This window comes from Erpetoichthys calabaricus, chromosome 2 (genome assembly GCF_900747795.2).
Source record: "Erpetoichthys calabaricus chromosome 2, fErpCal1.3, whole genome shotgun sequence".
NCBI lineage: Eukaryota > Metazoa > Chordata > Cladistia > Polypteriformes > Polypteridae > Erpetoichthys > Erpetoichthys calabaricus.
The window spans coordinates 109,736,927-109,753,640 of NC_041395.2; the positions used below are offsets into that span (position 1 = coordinate 109,736,927).

General features: G+C 36.1%; 1 protein-coding gene across 1 annotated transcript in view; it reads right to left on the minus strand.

Moving 5' to 3' along the window:
* LOC114646246 (collagen, type XIII, alpha 1) overlaps nucleotides 1-16,714 on the minus strand; it is a 172,348-nt gene that overhangs the window by 99,214 nt on the left and 56,420 nt on the right. Inside the window, exons 5-10 of the mRNA XM_051922711.1 lie at nucleotides 14,152-14,187; nucleotides 10,006-10,032; nucleotides 9,561-9,587; nucleotides 7,143-7,169; nucleotides 6,688-6,714; nucleotides 6,576-6,602 (exon numbers count right to left, since the gene is read on the minus strand). Of these exons, the coding sequence (XP_051778671.1) occupies nucleotides 6,576-6,602; nucleotides 6,688-6,714; nucleotides 7,143-7,169; nucleotides 9,561-9,587; nucleotides 10,006-10,032; nucleotides 14,152-14,187 (171 nt within the window). The remainder of the gene's footprint in view (nucleotides 1-6,575; nucleotides 6,603-6,687; nucleotides 6,715-7,142; nucleotides 7,170-9,560; nucleotides 9,588-10,005; nucleotides 10,033-14,151; nucleotides 14,188-16,714) is intronic.

Consider the following 16,714-nt stretch of genomic DNA (forward strand, 5'->3'; position numbering starts at 1 on the left):
GACATCCAATGAACAAATTAATATTTTTTTCTAGAGAAAACTACATATGTAGTAATTCCTCAGTTTTATTCCCAGCATACTAAAAGTTCCAATTTCTGTTTTATTTATGCTTATTATAGATATTAATACTATAAAGAATAAATACACTAAAATTAAATAGAAAGTTTGCTGATATGATAAATGTTCAGTGAATATAACTTTATTGTCAAAACAGCTTTTCCAGTTATTGCATCTACCTTAATTTCAAATTTATTCAGATTTTTATTATTAATGTTGTGTCATTACAATGAAACCAAGGATTTACATTTCAGAGACAATTAAAAAGCTCTGCCCGGGGTTTGTGTCCTGCCTTGCGCCCTGTGTTGGCTGGGATTGGCTCCAGCAGACCCCCGTGACCCTGTAGTTAGGATATAGTGGGTTGGATAATGGATGGTTGGATGAAATAAAAATCTGCAGATTTTAAAGAGTTCAAGAATTCCAGAGGACAGTGACTGAATACTGTCATATAATATGGAATTAACAGATTTACTGTAAATTCTTTTAAAAAATAATCTGAAAATTGATAACAGATGCCTAGCAAAATTTCCACAGAAATAAATAGACCGAAAGCTTAATCTTGAATATATTCATTTTTCTTCACTATAGAATTGTACAAGGTTACCTGATCACATTTAAATTGTAACATTTTGGTTAGTCAATTAGGTGAATATCTTTGGATATATTCTTATGAATTATCCTGACAATGAAATATGAAGAGCACAAAGACATTTTAATCTCTAACAGTTCACCTTTAGAGATTTTTAGATGTTTGATGTTTCTGGATTCATTACAAAAATACATTTCTGTCAGTAATATTACCAGGTGTAACACAGATTGAACCTTTCAACCAAATTTGTGTTTTTAAGTGCCTTCACTCAGATAAAGAAGTGCACAATTGCTCCACCTGATGGAAAGGCTGACAGACTTTAGTGAACTAATACAAAATGAACACTCTGAGATCCAAAGGGAAAAATTTAAACTTTGAAAACCAGGACAAACAAGAAAATTCTTGATCGTTTAACTGCTCAGTGACACATTTTAGAACACAGCGCGTGATCTTTCTCTGTTGATAAACATGATATATATAGCTTGCCTAAATGCACATTCTTGATGCCTGTACAGTGTTTATTAGGTAGACCTTCCACTTTATTCTGCCTGAAGCACCTTGGCTTCATCTGACACCTAATGCCTTTTAAGCATTTAAACCACAAGAGTTATGTGGCGAGTAGCATTGTAAACACTTTTAGCACAACTCTAATCGCAATGTTATATCAAAATGCTCTTATAGCCCTGCTTCAAGCCACATTGTTCCATTTACCATATGCATCTTTGTAGTTTCTCTTAAATGTTATTCTGAGAGGAGGTTAGAAAAGGGTTCACACTTTCATTTGTAGCTCTTTCTTTCTGCCTAATGTTTTTTACACACTTAACCTTCCCACATATATAAGCAGTATGTTATAATTGAAGAAATGTTGATATGTCTGTGAGAAAAGGAAATGTCCCTTCAGTAAAGCGATACACTTGTTCTCTCCTCATATTTTTGTGCTACTACACTATAGAACAGTGTTTTTTCCAACTTTTTTTCTGTGATGGCACACTTTTTGTAACAAAAAACTTCCCAAGACCCACCACTATTCTACTAACCAAAAACACTTTATATCTTATACACAAGCTCATTTGTCCGAAGGAATCGGCCAGCTAAAAAAGCAACTTTGAGATCAGCATTCGCAGACACAGCGCTTAGTGAGCACTTTGGGCGCATCCCTAGCTGCTTTGACTCTTTTCCCTTCCCCTTTCTGCCTCAAAGGCAACACGTATGCCCACTATCCACTGGCCCTGTGAGGCATTCTGGTGACCACATACTCACGGCAGGTGGACACCAGCAAGCAGGAGACCCATCCAAAGTGCTCTAAGTGCTGTGTCTGCAACATAGCGATCATGGAGCTGCTTTTATGTCAGCTTCTCCAAGGCAGTTCTGTCCTCCTCAGACAGGTCTTGACTACATGAGGAACTTGTCCTTCTCAGGTATGCTATACTGTTATTTACACAGCACACCTGGGAAGTTCTCATGGTGCAACACTGTGCTGCAGCACACAGGTTGAAAAACACTGTTATACAATTTACAATACAATTTATTTTTGAATAGCTCAAAATCACACAAGGATGCTGCAATGGGCTTTAACAGGCCCTGCCAATTGATAGCCTCCCAGCCTTGACTTTCTAAGAAGACAAGGAAAAACCCTCAAAAAAACCCTTGTAGGGAAAAAAAATGGAAGAAACCTTAAGAAAGGCAATTCAAAGAGAGACCCCTTTCCAGGTAGGTTGGGCGTGCAGTGGGTGTCAAAATAAGGGGGTAAATACAATACAATACACAGAACAGAACACAAGTAATCCTCAATACAATATAATAGTGCAATAGAAATAGTACAAGTACAGAGCAGAATTCAACAGTTATATAGTGTGGTAAACAGAACTGCTGGTTCCTTTGTTGTTTGTATCTTATTGCTAATAAGGAGGAGTTAAAACAATGAATACAGCTGTTTAAGACTAAAATAAGAAATTAAGGGTTCAAGATCTTAACAACTAAAATGAAGCAGAAAATGTCATTTGAGCAATAAGTGCTTCTTCATCAATGAATGATTTCTCATGAAGCAGTTGGGTTGGAACAAAAACCTGAAGCCACTGCGGCCCTCTAGGACCGATGATGCTCAGCCCTGATTTAATAGGTGTGAGTCCTAAATAGCAAATAAACTAAATGAAGTTAATTAGTATTTAAGAAAATAATTAGAATGACAACCTGTAGCCACTGCGGCTCTTGAGGATTGCAGATGTCCACCCCTAATATATTATGTCGCATGAACCATCAAAGATCAAACTTTGAGCAATAAAATAATGTGGGTCATCTCATGAAAGATTTAAAATGAAAACAGTCCAACTTGATAGCAGATGTTTGGGTGTTCATGGTTGGATAGAGTATTTGATGAATGGAGATAAAGCAATTTAGTAATTATGACATAAGGATTTTATTCACAAAAACTAATTTTGCCAAGTAAATCAATTTGCTTGTAAATTTTTGGTCTCAATACATGATATACTGCAGTTAATAGCAAGAATACCCTTAAAATATGCTTTCAGTAAGAAAATACAATATAAGTTACAAAAATGTTTCCTCTCTTTTGATAGCATAACAACTTCTAAAAATAACAAATATGGTTTCATTACTTTGTAGAAAAGTACAAATAATTTTCTTTTGTGCTCATCTACACTAAAAACTGTTTTAATATTAAGGGAATAGAAAATGGATGGATGGGAATTGCTTGTTTTTCCATTGCTATTTATTATTCTGAAACCCATCTATGGCCACTCATTTAAATGACACATAATAGACATTGGCAAACAATGTGAGACAGTAGGCTGGTTAAGCTCAAGTACAATGCTAGATAATTGAGTTCTGTAGATATCCATTATGAACTAGGGGATGTGGAGAGAATAATACAAACTGTAATGATATTCAGAAAATCAGAAACCATAATGGATAATCAGCAAGGTCATTGTGAGTTAAAGAAAACAGAATGTGTCCAGTATAAAAAAAGCTGTGCGGCAGACATTACTACTAAATAAACATACAGTATGTCATTTTTATGAGGACTGGTAAAAAGCACCTCTGCACACAGTCACATCATAATTAGTAACTGGAACATTTATCTTATTATAAACACTATAATTTTCTTTTATGACTAGTATAAAATGCTGCCATGGCAAAGGTGTGTAGACTAAAGCGTGAGGTGACAAAAACGTGCAGCCGGTAACCCCACCATGAGGTTACTTTTATTTACTATAAAGATATTATTGTTTGTAAGCTAATATAAATAAATTGTACGTAGCATAGCAAAACATAACAGGAGGAGAAGCACTATATACGTAATACAAATGAATACCAGAAAAGCATGCAAATAAAAGGCTAACCATACTGTGCAACTTATTGTGCTACATTTTGTTCAATCTTTTGCAACAAGTCTAACAGCAGAAGCTGCTCACATGTCGGTATTAACTTTAGCTGCCAGGCGATTAAGGTGGTCATGAATCGATCTAGATGTTGGAGTGGGCGGTATGGTCAGAAATCCATGTATGGTCATAATTTATGGTTTAGTGTTTAGTGCAGATACTGGCATAATGTATTTGCATATATTTCTCAGATTCATATTTTTTTTCCAAATAACACAGATATTAGTGAATGATTGTGTACGTGCTTTTTAATGCTCTGCAACTTCCAGTAAATGCATTCACTAAGAAGTATATTTTTCTGATCTCTCTTCCTGCTCAAAAAACCTGGCTTTAAACATACATGCATGCATACTTTGTCAATATCGCTTAATCTAATACAGTGTGACAGGGTCCACAGTCAGCATTGACTCACCAAACAAGGTGAACCGCACAGCACTCTGGGCAATACCCCCAATACAACAACATTTTCTTTGCACAGGTTTGCATGTTATGTAATGGTATAACATGCTTTATATTTAAAAATATTCACAAGCTCTTCAAAAGCAGTCATCACAAGGTGCAAAACTTACAGCTAATAACATTTTGACCTGAAAGTCATTCAGAGTTTTTATTAAATGTCCATTAAGTTAGGTTCTAGCAGTTTCCTCCACAGTAGCTGCCCAAGTACGAAAGAGCAGTTGACTCCATAAGCACATTGGTCACTACATACTTCCATTAGCACTAATTTGTTGGTGTTCTTTGGTCCATGCTAATGCCCTTTAATACGAGAAACACACCACCCCTTACTGTACTGGACGCTCTATGCAACTGAAGCGATAATTACTTGGAAGAACAGCCATATTTAATCAGCAACTAGCTTTAGTTCAGAGTTAGAGTATTCATATTCTAACTTCCACTAACAGGCAAATCCTAACACTGCATACCGCAGGTACACAGTAGTAACATTTGATATCACAGGCACAAAAAGACTAAGCAGTCCTTATAATAAATTTTCTAACTTTGGTTTTCAAACAATGCACCAGATATTGAAAAAAGACATCCCCATACACTTGACTCTTTCTTCCATGTGGTCATTAAATATCATTCTATGTAACTTTAGTAGGAGTCAGGTTTAAAGAGGGTTCTGCTGGAGACAAACAGCTATTCAACAGTTTGGTTGAGCAGGTGACAAACAAATAAGTACATAAATAGAGAAAAGCATGGCTGCCTCATGAATCCTGAAGCTAGCTGTTCTTTGTCTATTGGGGGACATTGAATTTCCTTCCAGATCCCGATAATACGTATAGGACAGGCTAATTGGAAATTACAAAACTGCCCCACTGAAACTTGCTGTTTCACACTTTTTTGTACCTTCTACTCAGTGCTGCTGGGATAAGCTTTGGTCCTCCATGATCCTGAATTGTACAGACCATAACTGAGAAAAGAAGGACGTATTGCAAATGCACAGCATAAGGGAGAGTGTGTATTAATACTGTATAATTATCATAAAATGGGTAAATGAGGGAAATGATGGAGAAAACATATGTCAACCAATTTTCTTATCTTCCAGTAATGCTGTGATGGAGGGAAATTAAAAAAAAACAAAACATTTTAATCTTACAAGAAATTGATAAAGCTTTGTGGCAGGTTGTCTCCAGTCAAGTAGCTGATCATTTCTAAAAAAACGCATCTAAACAACAATCCTATTAATGAAAACATACAACTTATCTTTTTACAGTGTATTTACCAATAACAAAAGGAAAATGTTAAAATATAAAAATGTGCAGTATTTACTTATGCATTCATATTGTATGTAGTCACAAATTTACCAGTAGTTTAAGTGAGTACTGCATACAAAAAGTGCCCTGACAACAAGAACAAATGGGCCATAATGCCTCCATGAATCCCATGCACTGCTGCTTGTGCCCTACTTACTTGCTAAAGTGGCCATCTTCTAGTAGAAAGTCTGTCACATCCTTGAGGGCCAAGTTGTGACGTCTTTGTGAGTGGTCCTTGGGGATACAACACCACTCCATAACTTCCTAATTCCAAATTATCAAATAACCTAAGTGTATACGCAATTAATAGGGCATGTAGGGCCTGCTAAAACACTGCAGGCTAAACGCTGGCCTCAGCAGCCAAGGGCTCTGCTCCACCTTTGCACATGGCATGTTGAGGGGCTAATAGTAAAGAGCACACTCAAGCAACATATTTGTAGAGATCCTGCAACAAAATGTAATTCATTATTTTACGCTTATTGCAGTATGTGAATGTGCAAGCTCAGAATTTGCAATAATAAAGCAAATAATGCATGTAAAATGTACAATATTGTTAATATGTTTGGTAATACAATTAGTCTGGCATTATATTAGCAATAGACTCCTATGGCGTCAAGAGTAAAATTCAAGCAATGAGATTTCTTAAATTTGTTTTAGAATCTACTGGAAAACAATACAATTAAATGCTATGAGTAATACAAAATGTATTTCAATGTCATTAAGGTTTATAAAAAAGAGTAGGTGGATTTTATCAGTTACTCTATGCGTACTTACCTTATGATGGTAGTCTGCACATATACCCTAAAAATATAAATGCATTTCAGTCAATGTAAAGTTTTCATCAAGTGCGCAACAATTACTCAACAGTAAAACTGCAGAATCTTACCTTTTCACCTTTTGGCCCAATGTCACCCTGTTACATAATAAGATAAGAAGGAACAATATGTTATTATTTTTTCTTTAAAAAGTAGGAAAATTACAAAAATAAGGATTATATATAAATTACATAAATTTATTAATGAAATCAAGACTTAAGAAGTGCAGTAGTAATTATCGATAGCTTTATGTGTCATTTTGTGTTAAAGATTTAACAAATATACATAAAATATTTTCATTGTTCTGTCTTTGTCTATAGATCATATTTTATATTTATTTTATAGGCTTATCAGAAGCCTTGGATTTCACATAAATTTCTATGGTGGTAGAGGATGTTTGAAAATGCTAATATCTTTAAGGACTTAGTATGTCCAAAATCTAAATAAATTTCAAACACTAAAGTCACAGCCTACTGTTTTTTATATTCTTTACAATCTTTACTTTTAAAAGTAATGTTACACTTACCTTATCTCCTTTAGGCCCTTTAGCACCCTTCAAAGGCATAACAAATATGAAAGATTAGTACTCCATATATGATCAGATTCAAAATGTATTGTGTACTAGAAGTTCATTTAAGATTTATTGAGGTTTTTAAGGATTTGTTACAGCTAATCATTTTTTTTCCAAAGATACATAGAAATTCATATTATCTATAACATAGACTCTGTGGACAATTAATCTTTTTAACTATTAATAATTGGTAAATGTCTAGTGTTATTTAAATTAATGGCATTCATCAAAATACAAAATAAAACATACAAATTAAAAAGTTGTGAGCAACTTTAATATACAGGACCATGCAATTTGAGAAAACCTAAACAAGTAACTTCTACTTTTTATGTGTGTAAACAATATCTATATCTATATCTATAAATATATATATATAAATATATATATATGTATATTATATGTTAAATTCTTTGAAAGTTGTTTTTACAATAAGGCCTCTTCAAGAAATCTGGAATAGTGTTAATAATAGACAAGATGCAGGTATGTTCAACATGAAGCAGAACTAGACTTGATTCAATGCTGATAAATGCAACCTGAAAGAACCTCAGATTACAGTTCAGCAGGAAAGCCACAACTACAGCAAAAAAACAACATATAATCATGGCATAAATTATACTTAGCTTGTCGTAAAGATTCATTTGCATACTGTACAACGCATGTCAGGCTTTGAAGGGAAATCTCTATTTGGAAATTCAGCAGAATGAATGCTGTTGCAGTGGTTAGGACTCTCTCTCTCTCTCTGTCTCTCTCTATCTATCTATCTCTCTCACTCTCTCTCTCTCTATCTGTCTCACTGTCTCCCTCTCTCTTCCTCTGTGCTCTGGCCATTATATTCCCCAGATGCTGTTCAAAAGCTTACAGAACTTTGGAGGTAAGGGAGATTGTTATGGAGAGCCACAATGTAAAAGTCCAAGGGCTGAGCAGGTTGGCATTTGTGGCACTCCAGTGTCTAAAGACCAGCTGTGATGGGGTTTTCAAGTGCCAGAGTGTGGTCATTTTATTTATAACTGTAAGATAACATTGATTTGATTTAACAGACCAATCCAAGTTTAACTACCATAGGAGCTTCTACCCATTTTGCTAGAAATCTCTGATAACAAAGAACTTTCTGAGTTTGTTCTGAGAGAGCTCAAGAAATACTTTCTCATACACTGATAACAGCATAGTAGTGAAAACAAAAACAAACTATAATAAATTGAAAAGCAAGTAATGTAACACCATAACAGCAATAATAAATAATAGTATAATATTGCTTATGAATGAATGAATGAACAAATGAATGATGTGTATGAGTAGAAAACTTAATAATTACTCAGATCATAGCGACATATTGAATATTATTTGAAGTTTATTGCTGCCTACAACAGGACAAATAGCAAATTACAACATTTGATAGGATATCCAGGACAATTACATTGACCATTTGCCTTAGATCATCCACAAATTAATCTTTCCTATTGTAAAGGACACCAGAGTAGTTTATTGGATTGCTGTTAAATTAGAGTTTTGCCTTCATTCTAAATTGGCAATTTGCCATATCTTTTTTAATACTAATAATAATTAATGACATTTATTTAATTCTTTTCTCACTACTCAAAATATTTTACACAGACAGTGGTGAACCACTTCAACCTCCACCAGTTTGTAGCGCCCACCAGGATGACGCAACAGCAGACATTATTGGGGCAGTACACTCACCACACATTAGCTATTAGAAGGGGTGACCATCAAGGACAGGGGGTGATTAAGAGGCCAGAATGACCAGTCCTTGATGAGCAATTTATCCAGGCCACTGGAACAAACCATACTCTTTTTGAAAGATGTCCAGGGATCTTAAGTGACCACAAGGAGTTTTACGTTTCATCTTGGGGATGGTGCTGTATTTACAGCACAGTGTCTCCATCACTGCTCTGGGGCATTAGGATACACACACAGACCACAGGCCTCTCCAGCACCACTTCCAGCAGCAACCCAAGATTTTCCTAGTCAGTCTCCCACCCAAGCACTGGTTGGGCCCAAACCTTCTTAGTTTCAGGTGGTTGCCCTATTCTGAAACGCAGGTGATATAGCTGATTTAGCTTATATTTACTAGAATTTTTAAATCTCTCTAATTAGAAATAGTCACATCAAAATTGCTGTTCACTAAATAAGCAAAATATTATTTTGCACTGTATGTTTTTGTTTTTGTGTAATCATTACGGGCCTCTATTCAGTGAGTAGTGCTATAGTATGTAAGAATAAATTCAGTTGAATTTAAAAAGGTAGTATTATGCCGATAGCAATAAAACACTAATCTTCTAACTCATTCACTGTAGTGCTACAGATATCAATAATTTATACTGTTCCCTGAAAACTTTTGGATATTTAACTTACCATGTCACCTTTCAGACCAGCGTCGCCCTTAAAAAATACAAATCAATAAGACATGCTTTAGTGAAATTACACTAACATTCCTGAGATCCTGAATATGACAAAGCAGTCATGAAAATGATTGGATTTGTGCATACTCCTCAATATGCCATTTTAACCAAGTAACTTATTGGGGGAATACAGACTGGATTAATGTTCTAAGAAAATGTTATAAAGTTAACATCATGAGGCAGAAAATCACCTTTAACATACGGAAACAGAATTTAGCAACCAAGTACAAATAGCTGATATAGTAATATGGGCAAAAAAGATATATTCACAAACAACAGTAGGTAGATACTGTGTTTGCAGTTAAAAATAAGAACCAAGATACTTCACTGTATTAAGACAAAAATATTTTTCTTTTATTATATGTAAAAATAGTTTCACAATATAATAAGATACTTACTTGCTTTCCATCCATACCTATTGGACCCTAGAATAAATAAAAGAAAAAAATCTTTATTAATCAATGAGATAAAATGGCTAAAATCATGCACCACAGTAATTGTAGGAATTTATATAGTGATCAGTTAGTTATGATCTTCACTTAACCACTTGGATGCTAATAAGAAGACACTGTCTACACTGTCATAAGCTGTTATGAACGGTTTTAGGAAAATATGTTGGGTAAATGACTGTTATACAAGATGTACTGCATTAATATAACCAAAGGATTACAGGGTGACCTGCTTTCCTCTCAGATACAGTATTGTTCTTTTAGAACATTGGAAAAATGTAAGCAAGAGCAGGCCAATCAGACCAAGAAAGCTCACCCGAACTATACACGTAATTCCTCCAAAACAACATCAAGTCCTACTGTGTAACACACTATTAGTAGCTCTTCCATGTGACTATGGTTCTCTGCGAGAAGAAAAACTAATGTTTTGTTTGAAATATATCATTAAAGTGTTTCTAACTGTGTCCCCATGTTGTTGAGGTCATTTTAAAGTAACTGTCTCAATCCACTGTACTAATATATTTCATAATTTTGAACACTTCAATCATTTCACATGTTAGTTTCTTTTTGCTTCACCTGAAAAGGCTCATCAGTTTTAACCTTTCTCATCACTGATCCCCTGTAGTTCTGGAATCAGCCTAGTCACTCTTTTCTGGACTTTTCCTAGTGGTTCTGTGTCTTTCTTGTAGCTTTGAGATGAAAACTTCACAGAGTACTAAAGAAGAGGCCTTACCAGAGTGTTACAAAGCTTGAGTATAACATCCCTTGACTTATACTGTACATATCGTGCTATATAACCTAACATTCTGTTAGCCTTCTTAATGGCTTCTGAACACTGTCTGGAAGTTGGCAGTGACAAGTCCTAAAAAATGTGAACCCATCTATGTTATACTCATCTCCACCAGGTTTCAGTTATGATATCATAGCTATGCTCAGCTATATTCAACTCCAACATATTTGTTTAATTTATGATACTTCTAACATTAAGGCAAGCCATTTTTAATGTGTTTCTTAATTTACTTTTGCAAAGCATGGAGAAGAATGTTACTATGCATTTTTGTTTTTACATCATTGTTTCACTCCTCGTGTACAGTACAGTTCTACACCTGACCAGTCCTAAACTCCCTGTCCCTCTGACATTCCCTGGAATATTATTATAAGGTTATTTTAATTTACAATGTCTTTCAAAGCGGCACAGTTCATAAATAACTGTATGTTAAGAAACATGTTAATTTATTGTTGTAACTTTCTTTGTTTTCTAATATAAACTGAAGTATTTTACCAGAGAAAAAAACAGAGAACACTCAGTGCACCATAAGAAAACAAAATCATCCTTAAAATGGCACTGACAAGGTACATTAGCCAGGGATGAGTCACCAAACTATACCAAGCCAGCAAAGTCCATTGCTTTTTCAACTAGTGCAGCTAAAGGTGAGCAGTGCTTTTAAGGATAGCGAGTCACCTCAAAGAGCCATGTAAAAAGCATAGAATGCATCAATTGCGGCACTCGGTGCTGACACTACATTGGTGTTGGAAGCAGGAAGAAAAGACCAACTCAGGACGCAGATTGTCTCGGACACCTAAAACAGACCTGAACTGGCACTTTGGAGGAGATGCTGGAGAGACCTGAGGCCCAAATCCGTAACCTTCAGAGTCGTTAGCAACAGCAGTACAGGATGAAAGACAACTAAGAGACAGTCACCTCTGCAGCTTCACGACTGTTTCATTATCTGCTAAAGTCCATTAGCCTGGGTCCATGGACGCCAGTGGACCTTTGGGCTTATGGAGCTGGGGAAAAGTGTGGGGGTTAGAGTTGTCACTGACCTCAAGTGAGCTTTGAGAAGTAGGAATGCTGGCAAAAATGTACAAATAAAGGACAATGCAGATTGTAGAGGTGTTGTGAAGCGGCAGAGAAAGTAGAGTCTCAAAGATGAGATCCAGACCTGGAACGTGGTTTGCAGCTCCAGTTCAGTGAAGGAAAACAGCCAAGAGATTAGTACATCTGTAGTTAGACACAAGGAAGGTTTGCCTGTTTCCTTACAGCTGACCAGCATTGAACACCTCTGTTGCACCACATGACATCACACCTTCAACATCCCAGCTATGCCATGAGAACACAGCACTCACGATCCCTGCTGATGTGCCTTTGTCACAAGCTACACAACTGAAGTCAGAGAGAAGACCACAGCGTTTTCAACGAGTTTTTACACAGTTGCAAATAGTTGGAAGTGGTGACTGGGGAGAGCGACTTCAGACAGAGGGCTATGTAATGGCACTGACAAGTTATATCAGTCAGTGATGAGTCACCCAGATATGAGCTGGCATTACATCACCTGTGGCAGGGGCACCTGTATAAACGGTTAGCCTGCAATGTCACATGCTTTTCCAAGTAGTGTGGCAAAAGGCGAGCAGTCCTTTCAAGGATAGCGAGCCACCTCAAAGAGCTATGTAAAAAGCAGAGAATCCATCCATTGCAGCACTCAGTGCCGATGCTACAATATCTTAAAAGTCTTATCAATTACTGCCCTGTTGAATTTAAAACTATTTTCAAAATCATTGATATCAATTGTGAATAATTCAGCTTTAATTTATTTTGACATGCTCATTGTCTCTTATAAAGCAGAGCATAACCTTCTATAACACTTTCTTGAAATTGTAGGAAAATATACAATAATATTACCATAGCCTATCAAGTCAGCTGTTATGAGGCATACCCAAGATTTCAACATTTACAACCAATCAAGTTGAGGCTATTCATACTTATGGCCAAGGGTCATAGGAAACAATAAGGTAATAATGTTCTAGAAATTACTAAAACCAGCTGCTACAGGACTCAAAGGCTGTATACCTTTTGTTTATTATTTACTTGTGGCAGCACTGCCAGCCATAGAATGATACACTATGCATAGAAGCAGTGAGAGAAGCAATAGTGGAGCTCCATTGATACTGTAGCAGTCTCTTGGCTGTGTTCCTTCCTGTACTGATGATGAAACCAACAAATTGCTCCAAACTAGTAATAAGTAAAAAGAGGGATGAGACAGAGAATAAGAGTCGGGTAGAGCACTTTGTTTCTTGGTGCAGAAAGAATTGTCTACAAATTAACATCAGCAAAGCCAAGGAACTGGTTAACTTTTGCCTACACCAAAAAGTCTCCATGTCCGGTCACTATTCAGAGAGTGGATGTTGACGTGGTGCACTGCTACAGGTACTTTGGGGTCCACTTTAATGACAGATTGGGCTGGTCTTGTAACACTGAAGAATTGTATAAGAAAAGGCAGAGCAGTCTCTTTTTTATTTGGAGACAGTATTCCTTTAATATTTGAAGTGACATCCTTCACATCTTCTACAACTCTGTGACAGCTAGTGCAGTCTTCAACACTGTGGTGTTCTGTGGCCCACTGAATCAACAATCTAGTTAAAAAGGCAAGTTCAGCTATATGACGCACTCTGATCATCCTGGAGGTAGTAGCGAAGGAGAGAATTAAAACAAAACTGACTGTCATTATGAACAAATATGCACATTCTCTCTCTGACACACTAACACTGAGTATTTTCAGCCAATAGATTATTTAGCAGAAGTGAGTCAAGAAACGGTACTGGGGCTCCTTTATACCAACAGCAATAGGTCTGCATAATGCCTCACTAGGACTGGGACAGCCAAGTCAGACATTTTTATTTCTTTTTATTTTTCTTGTGTGTTGATGTATGTTCACTATAGCATCTATCTATCTATCTATCTATCTATCTATCTATCTATCTATCTATCTATCTATCTATCTATCTATCTATCTATCTATCTATCTATCTATCTATCTGACACCAATTAAATGCATGCATGTTTTGTTTATCATTGTAGCTAGAATTATTATGTACTGGTTTTAATTTTTTTTCCTCTTCTGTTTCTCTGAGCTGCTACTTTGATTTGAACAAACACATATCTTATATGCCCCTTTGTCTTTAGTGCTTCTCAGCAGCCTTTCTACTTTACACAGAAAGATAGACACTAATAGAAAGAAATAAAAACAATTCTTTAAGCTTTCATTCCAAAAGTATAATGCAAGTATGATGTAATAAACATTTGATTCAGTTACTTACTGGAAATCCAGGAAAACCTCTTGATCCCGGCTGACCCTAAAGAAAAATACATTTAAAATTTAATTTTAGTTATTTTGTATAAAAGAAATATTCAAGAAATGATGTACATTTACATTTTCATTCAACACCTTAAAAAAAACAAAACTTCAATCAGAAATAAATTGTAGATCACAACAATGACAAGTTTTCTCCCCAGTTGATTTAGGCATCGCTTCTCCTGCATTCCACTCCAGACACCTGGCTGCACACTGTTAATAAGATTACTGGCCAGACTCTTGAGTTTTCCTTAAAGAATTCTTAAGCTTTTCATACAGAAAATAAAGTACTAAGTTCAAAAGTGTGTTCTTCATTTATCTTTAAGTTACTAGCATAATAATATGGTTATTTGCAAAATACTTGGCTGTGTTTTCTTAAAACAGAATGTGGTATATTTAATTGCTTCTTAAGCATCTCAGAACAACTTATGATAATGATATGAACTTGTATCAAAACATTAAATATAATCTGCAAATTTTACATTGACTTATATAAATTAGTTTAAGTGCAGAACATATTGGTGACTAAATAATCTAAGGCTATGGATAGTTGCCCAATCTCGCATGACACTAGCATGACAAGCAAGAAAATGTTTGATTCACAAACAGGCCGAAAACAGAAAGAGAGATGGAGAAATAGTGGCTGTCATATGACAGTTGGAGTCCATCTTTAAGTGGGAAAGCTGGATGTCAAGAACTGGGTGATTTGCAAGTTCCTTAGTGAGTGGCAGAACAGGCAGAGGAGGCTTTGTAAAAAGGAAGTGTGTCTCCTGGCCAATAAAAGGCACCACATGGTTGCTAGTTACAAAGGTACATATGCTGTTTTTCCTTTAAGGATATGGTCCAGGAAACCTTTCATTCCTCGCTGGCTCTTCAAGGGATACATGGCATGGAGAACTTCAGCCACATGCAACTATTCATGGTGGCTCTAAAATCCGTACTAACCCCTACTCTCTCTTCTGTTTCTTTTTCCGGTTTCTTTGTGGTAGCGGCCTGCGCCACCACCATCTACTCAAAGCACCGTGATGTTCCAACATTAATGGATTAAAAGCCAGAAGTCTGCATGACCATCATCATCAAGTCCTTCCGTGCGAACCCTAAATACAAAGAGGATTATTTCATTTATGTTATGTAGAATGCCCAGAGGGGACTGGGTGGTCTCATGGCCTGGAACCCTTGCAGATTTTATTTTTTTCTCCAGCCGTCTGGAGTTTTTTTTTGTTTTTTCTGTCCTCCCTGGCTAACGGACCTTACTCTAATTCTATGTTAATTAATGTTGTCTTATTTTAATTTCTTACTTTGTCTTTTATTTTTCTTTTCTTCATTATGTAAAACACTTTGAGCTACACTTTTGTATGAAAATGTGCTATATAAATAAAAGCTGTTGTTGTTGTTGTACACAACTCAGGTATTCATCTCCAGTATGACCTCACGACTATATTGGCCTTCCAAGTTTGCTCAGTCACCTTACCACTACTTAGTGATCAGTTGAGAGCACAGAGCTTAACTTTACCTCATGGTCTAGAACATACAGTACAGCCTCAGATTAGATGGAGTGACTGTAAAGTTGGTCATTTGAGTCAAGGTACTCTGGGGCTATCATCCTCGTGTTTGAAATTGTTGTTTACTGTGAACAATCGACGACTAGCAACAGAAATCCAGTAACAATTCATCACTTTGATTCTAATATGGCAGTCTGTTCTTGCAAATCACACCCCTCCAGGCATCTTTGTCGTTACACACTTGATCATTGAAATCTCCCACTGGGTCTAAAGAGTCATGAGATGGTTCAATTTAGAATCCAAAATCTCTAAATAGGCTGCATACTTTGAATAGCAGTTTGGTGCATATTCACAAACAACAGTCAAAGATTTCCCCTCTGAAACACAGAGTCTCATTGAGATGACCCTGATGTTTACCAGAAAATAAAGCAGCTGTACAGCATGCAGTCAACAGGTTTTGAGTCACTACCCTTGCCTGGGGCCTCTCCTATACTTCAAGTCCAGAGTAGGAGAGCAAGAGAGAGACAGAGAGAGTCAGACACAATAAGCTTGATCAAGAAGTCTGGGTCCAGAGTCAATTTTGTGTTTTAGATGTTATTTTAAAAATGTTGCCACCATAATCCGACTATATCTGCTATTTTGTAGACTCCAGGAAGAGTTTAGTGATTATTGAAACTATCTGTGAAAAGTACAGTCAAAACAAGAAGTGACAATATGTGACAGTATGCACAACACAAATTTCTCATTGGGCTCCGTAAGTAATCTTCAAATAAATGAGTTTATAGCATTATTGAAAGGCTAAGTGTGCCTGTTACTATAGGTTTAAAAATGTATTATGCAGCAACTGTATTTTAATAGTAATAATATAGACCATTTGTAAGTATTTTAATTAAATAAAATATCTATATATATAATTCACTAAGCTGCCGACAAGTAAGACACCCATGGCGCACGCAGGATGGAACCACGCCCTCCAACTCTAAGACCATTGGATACGACGACAACTTGCAGAGCCACGCCCACCAA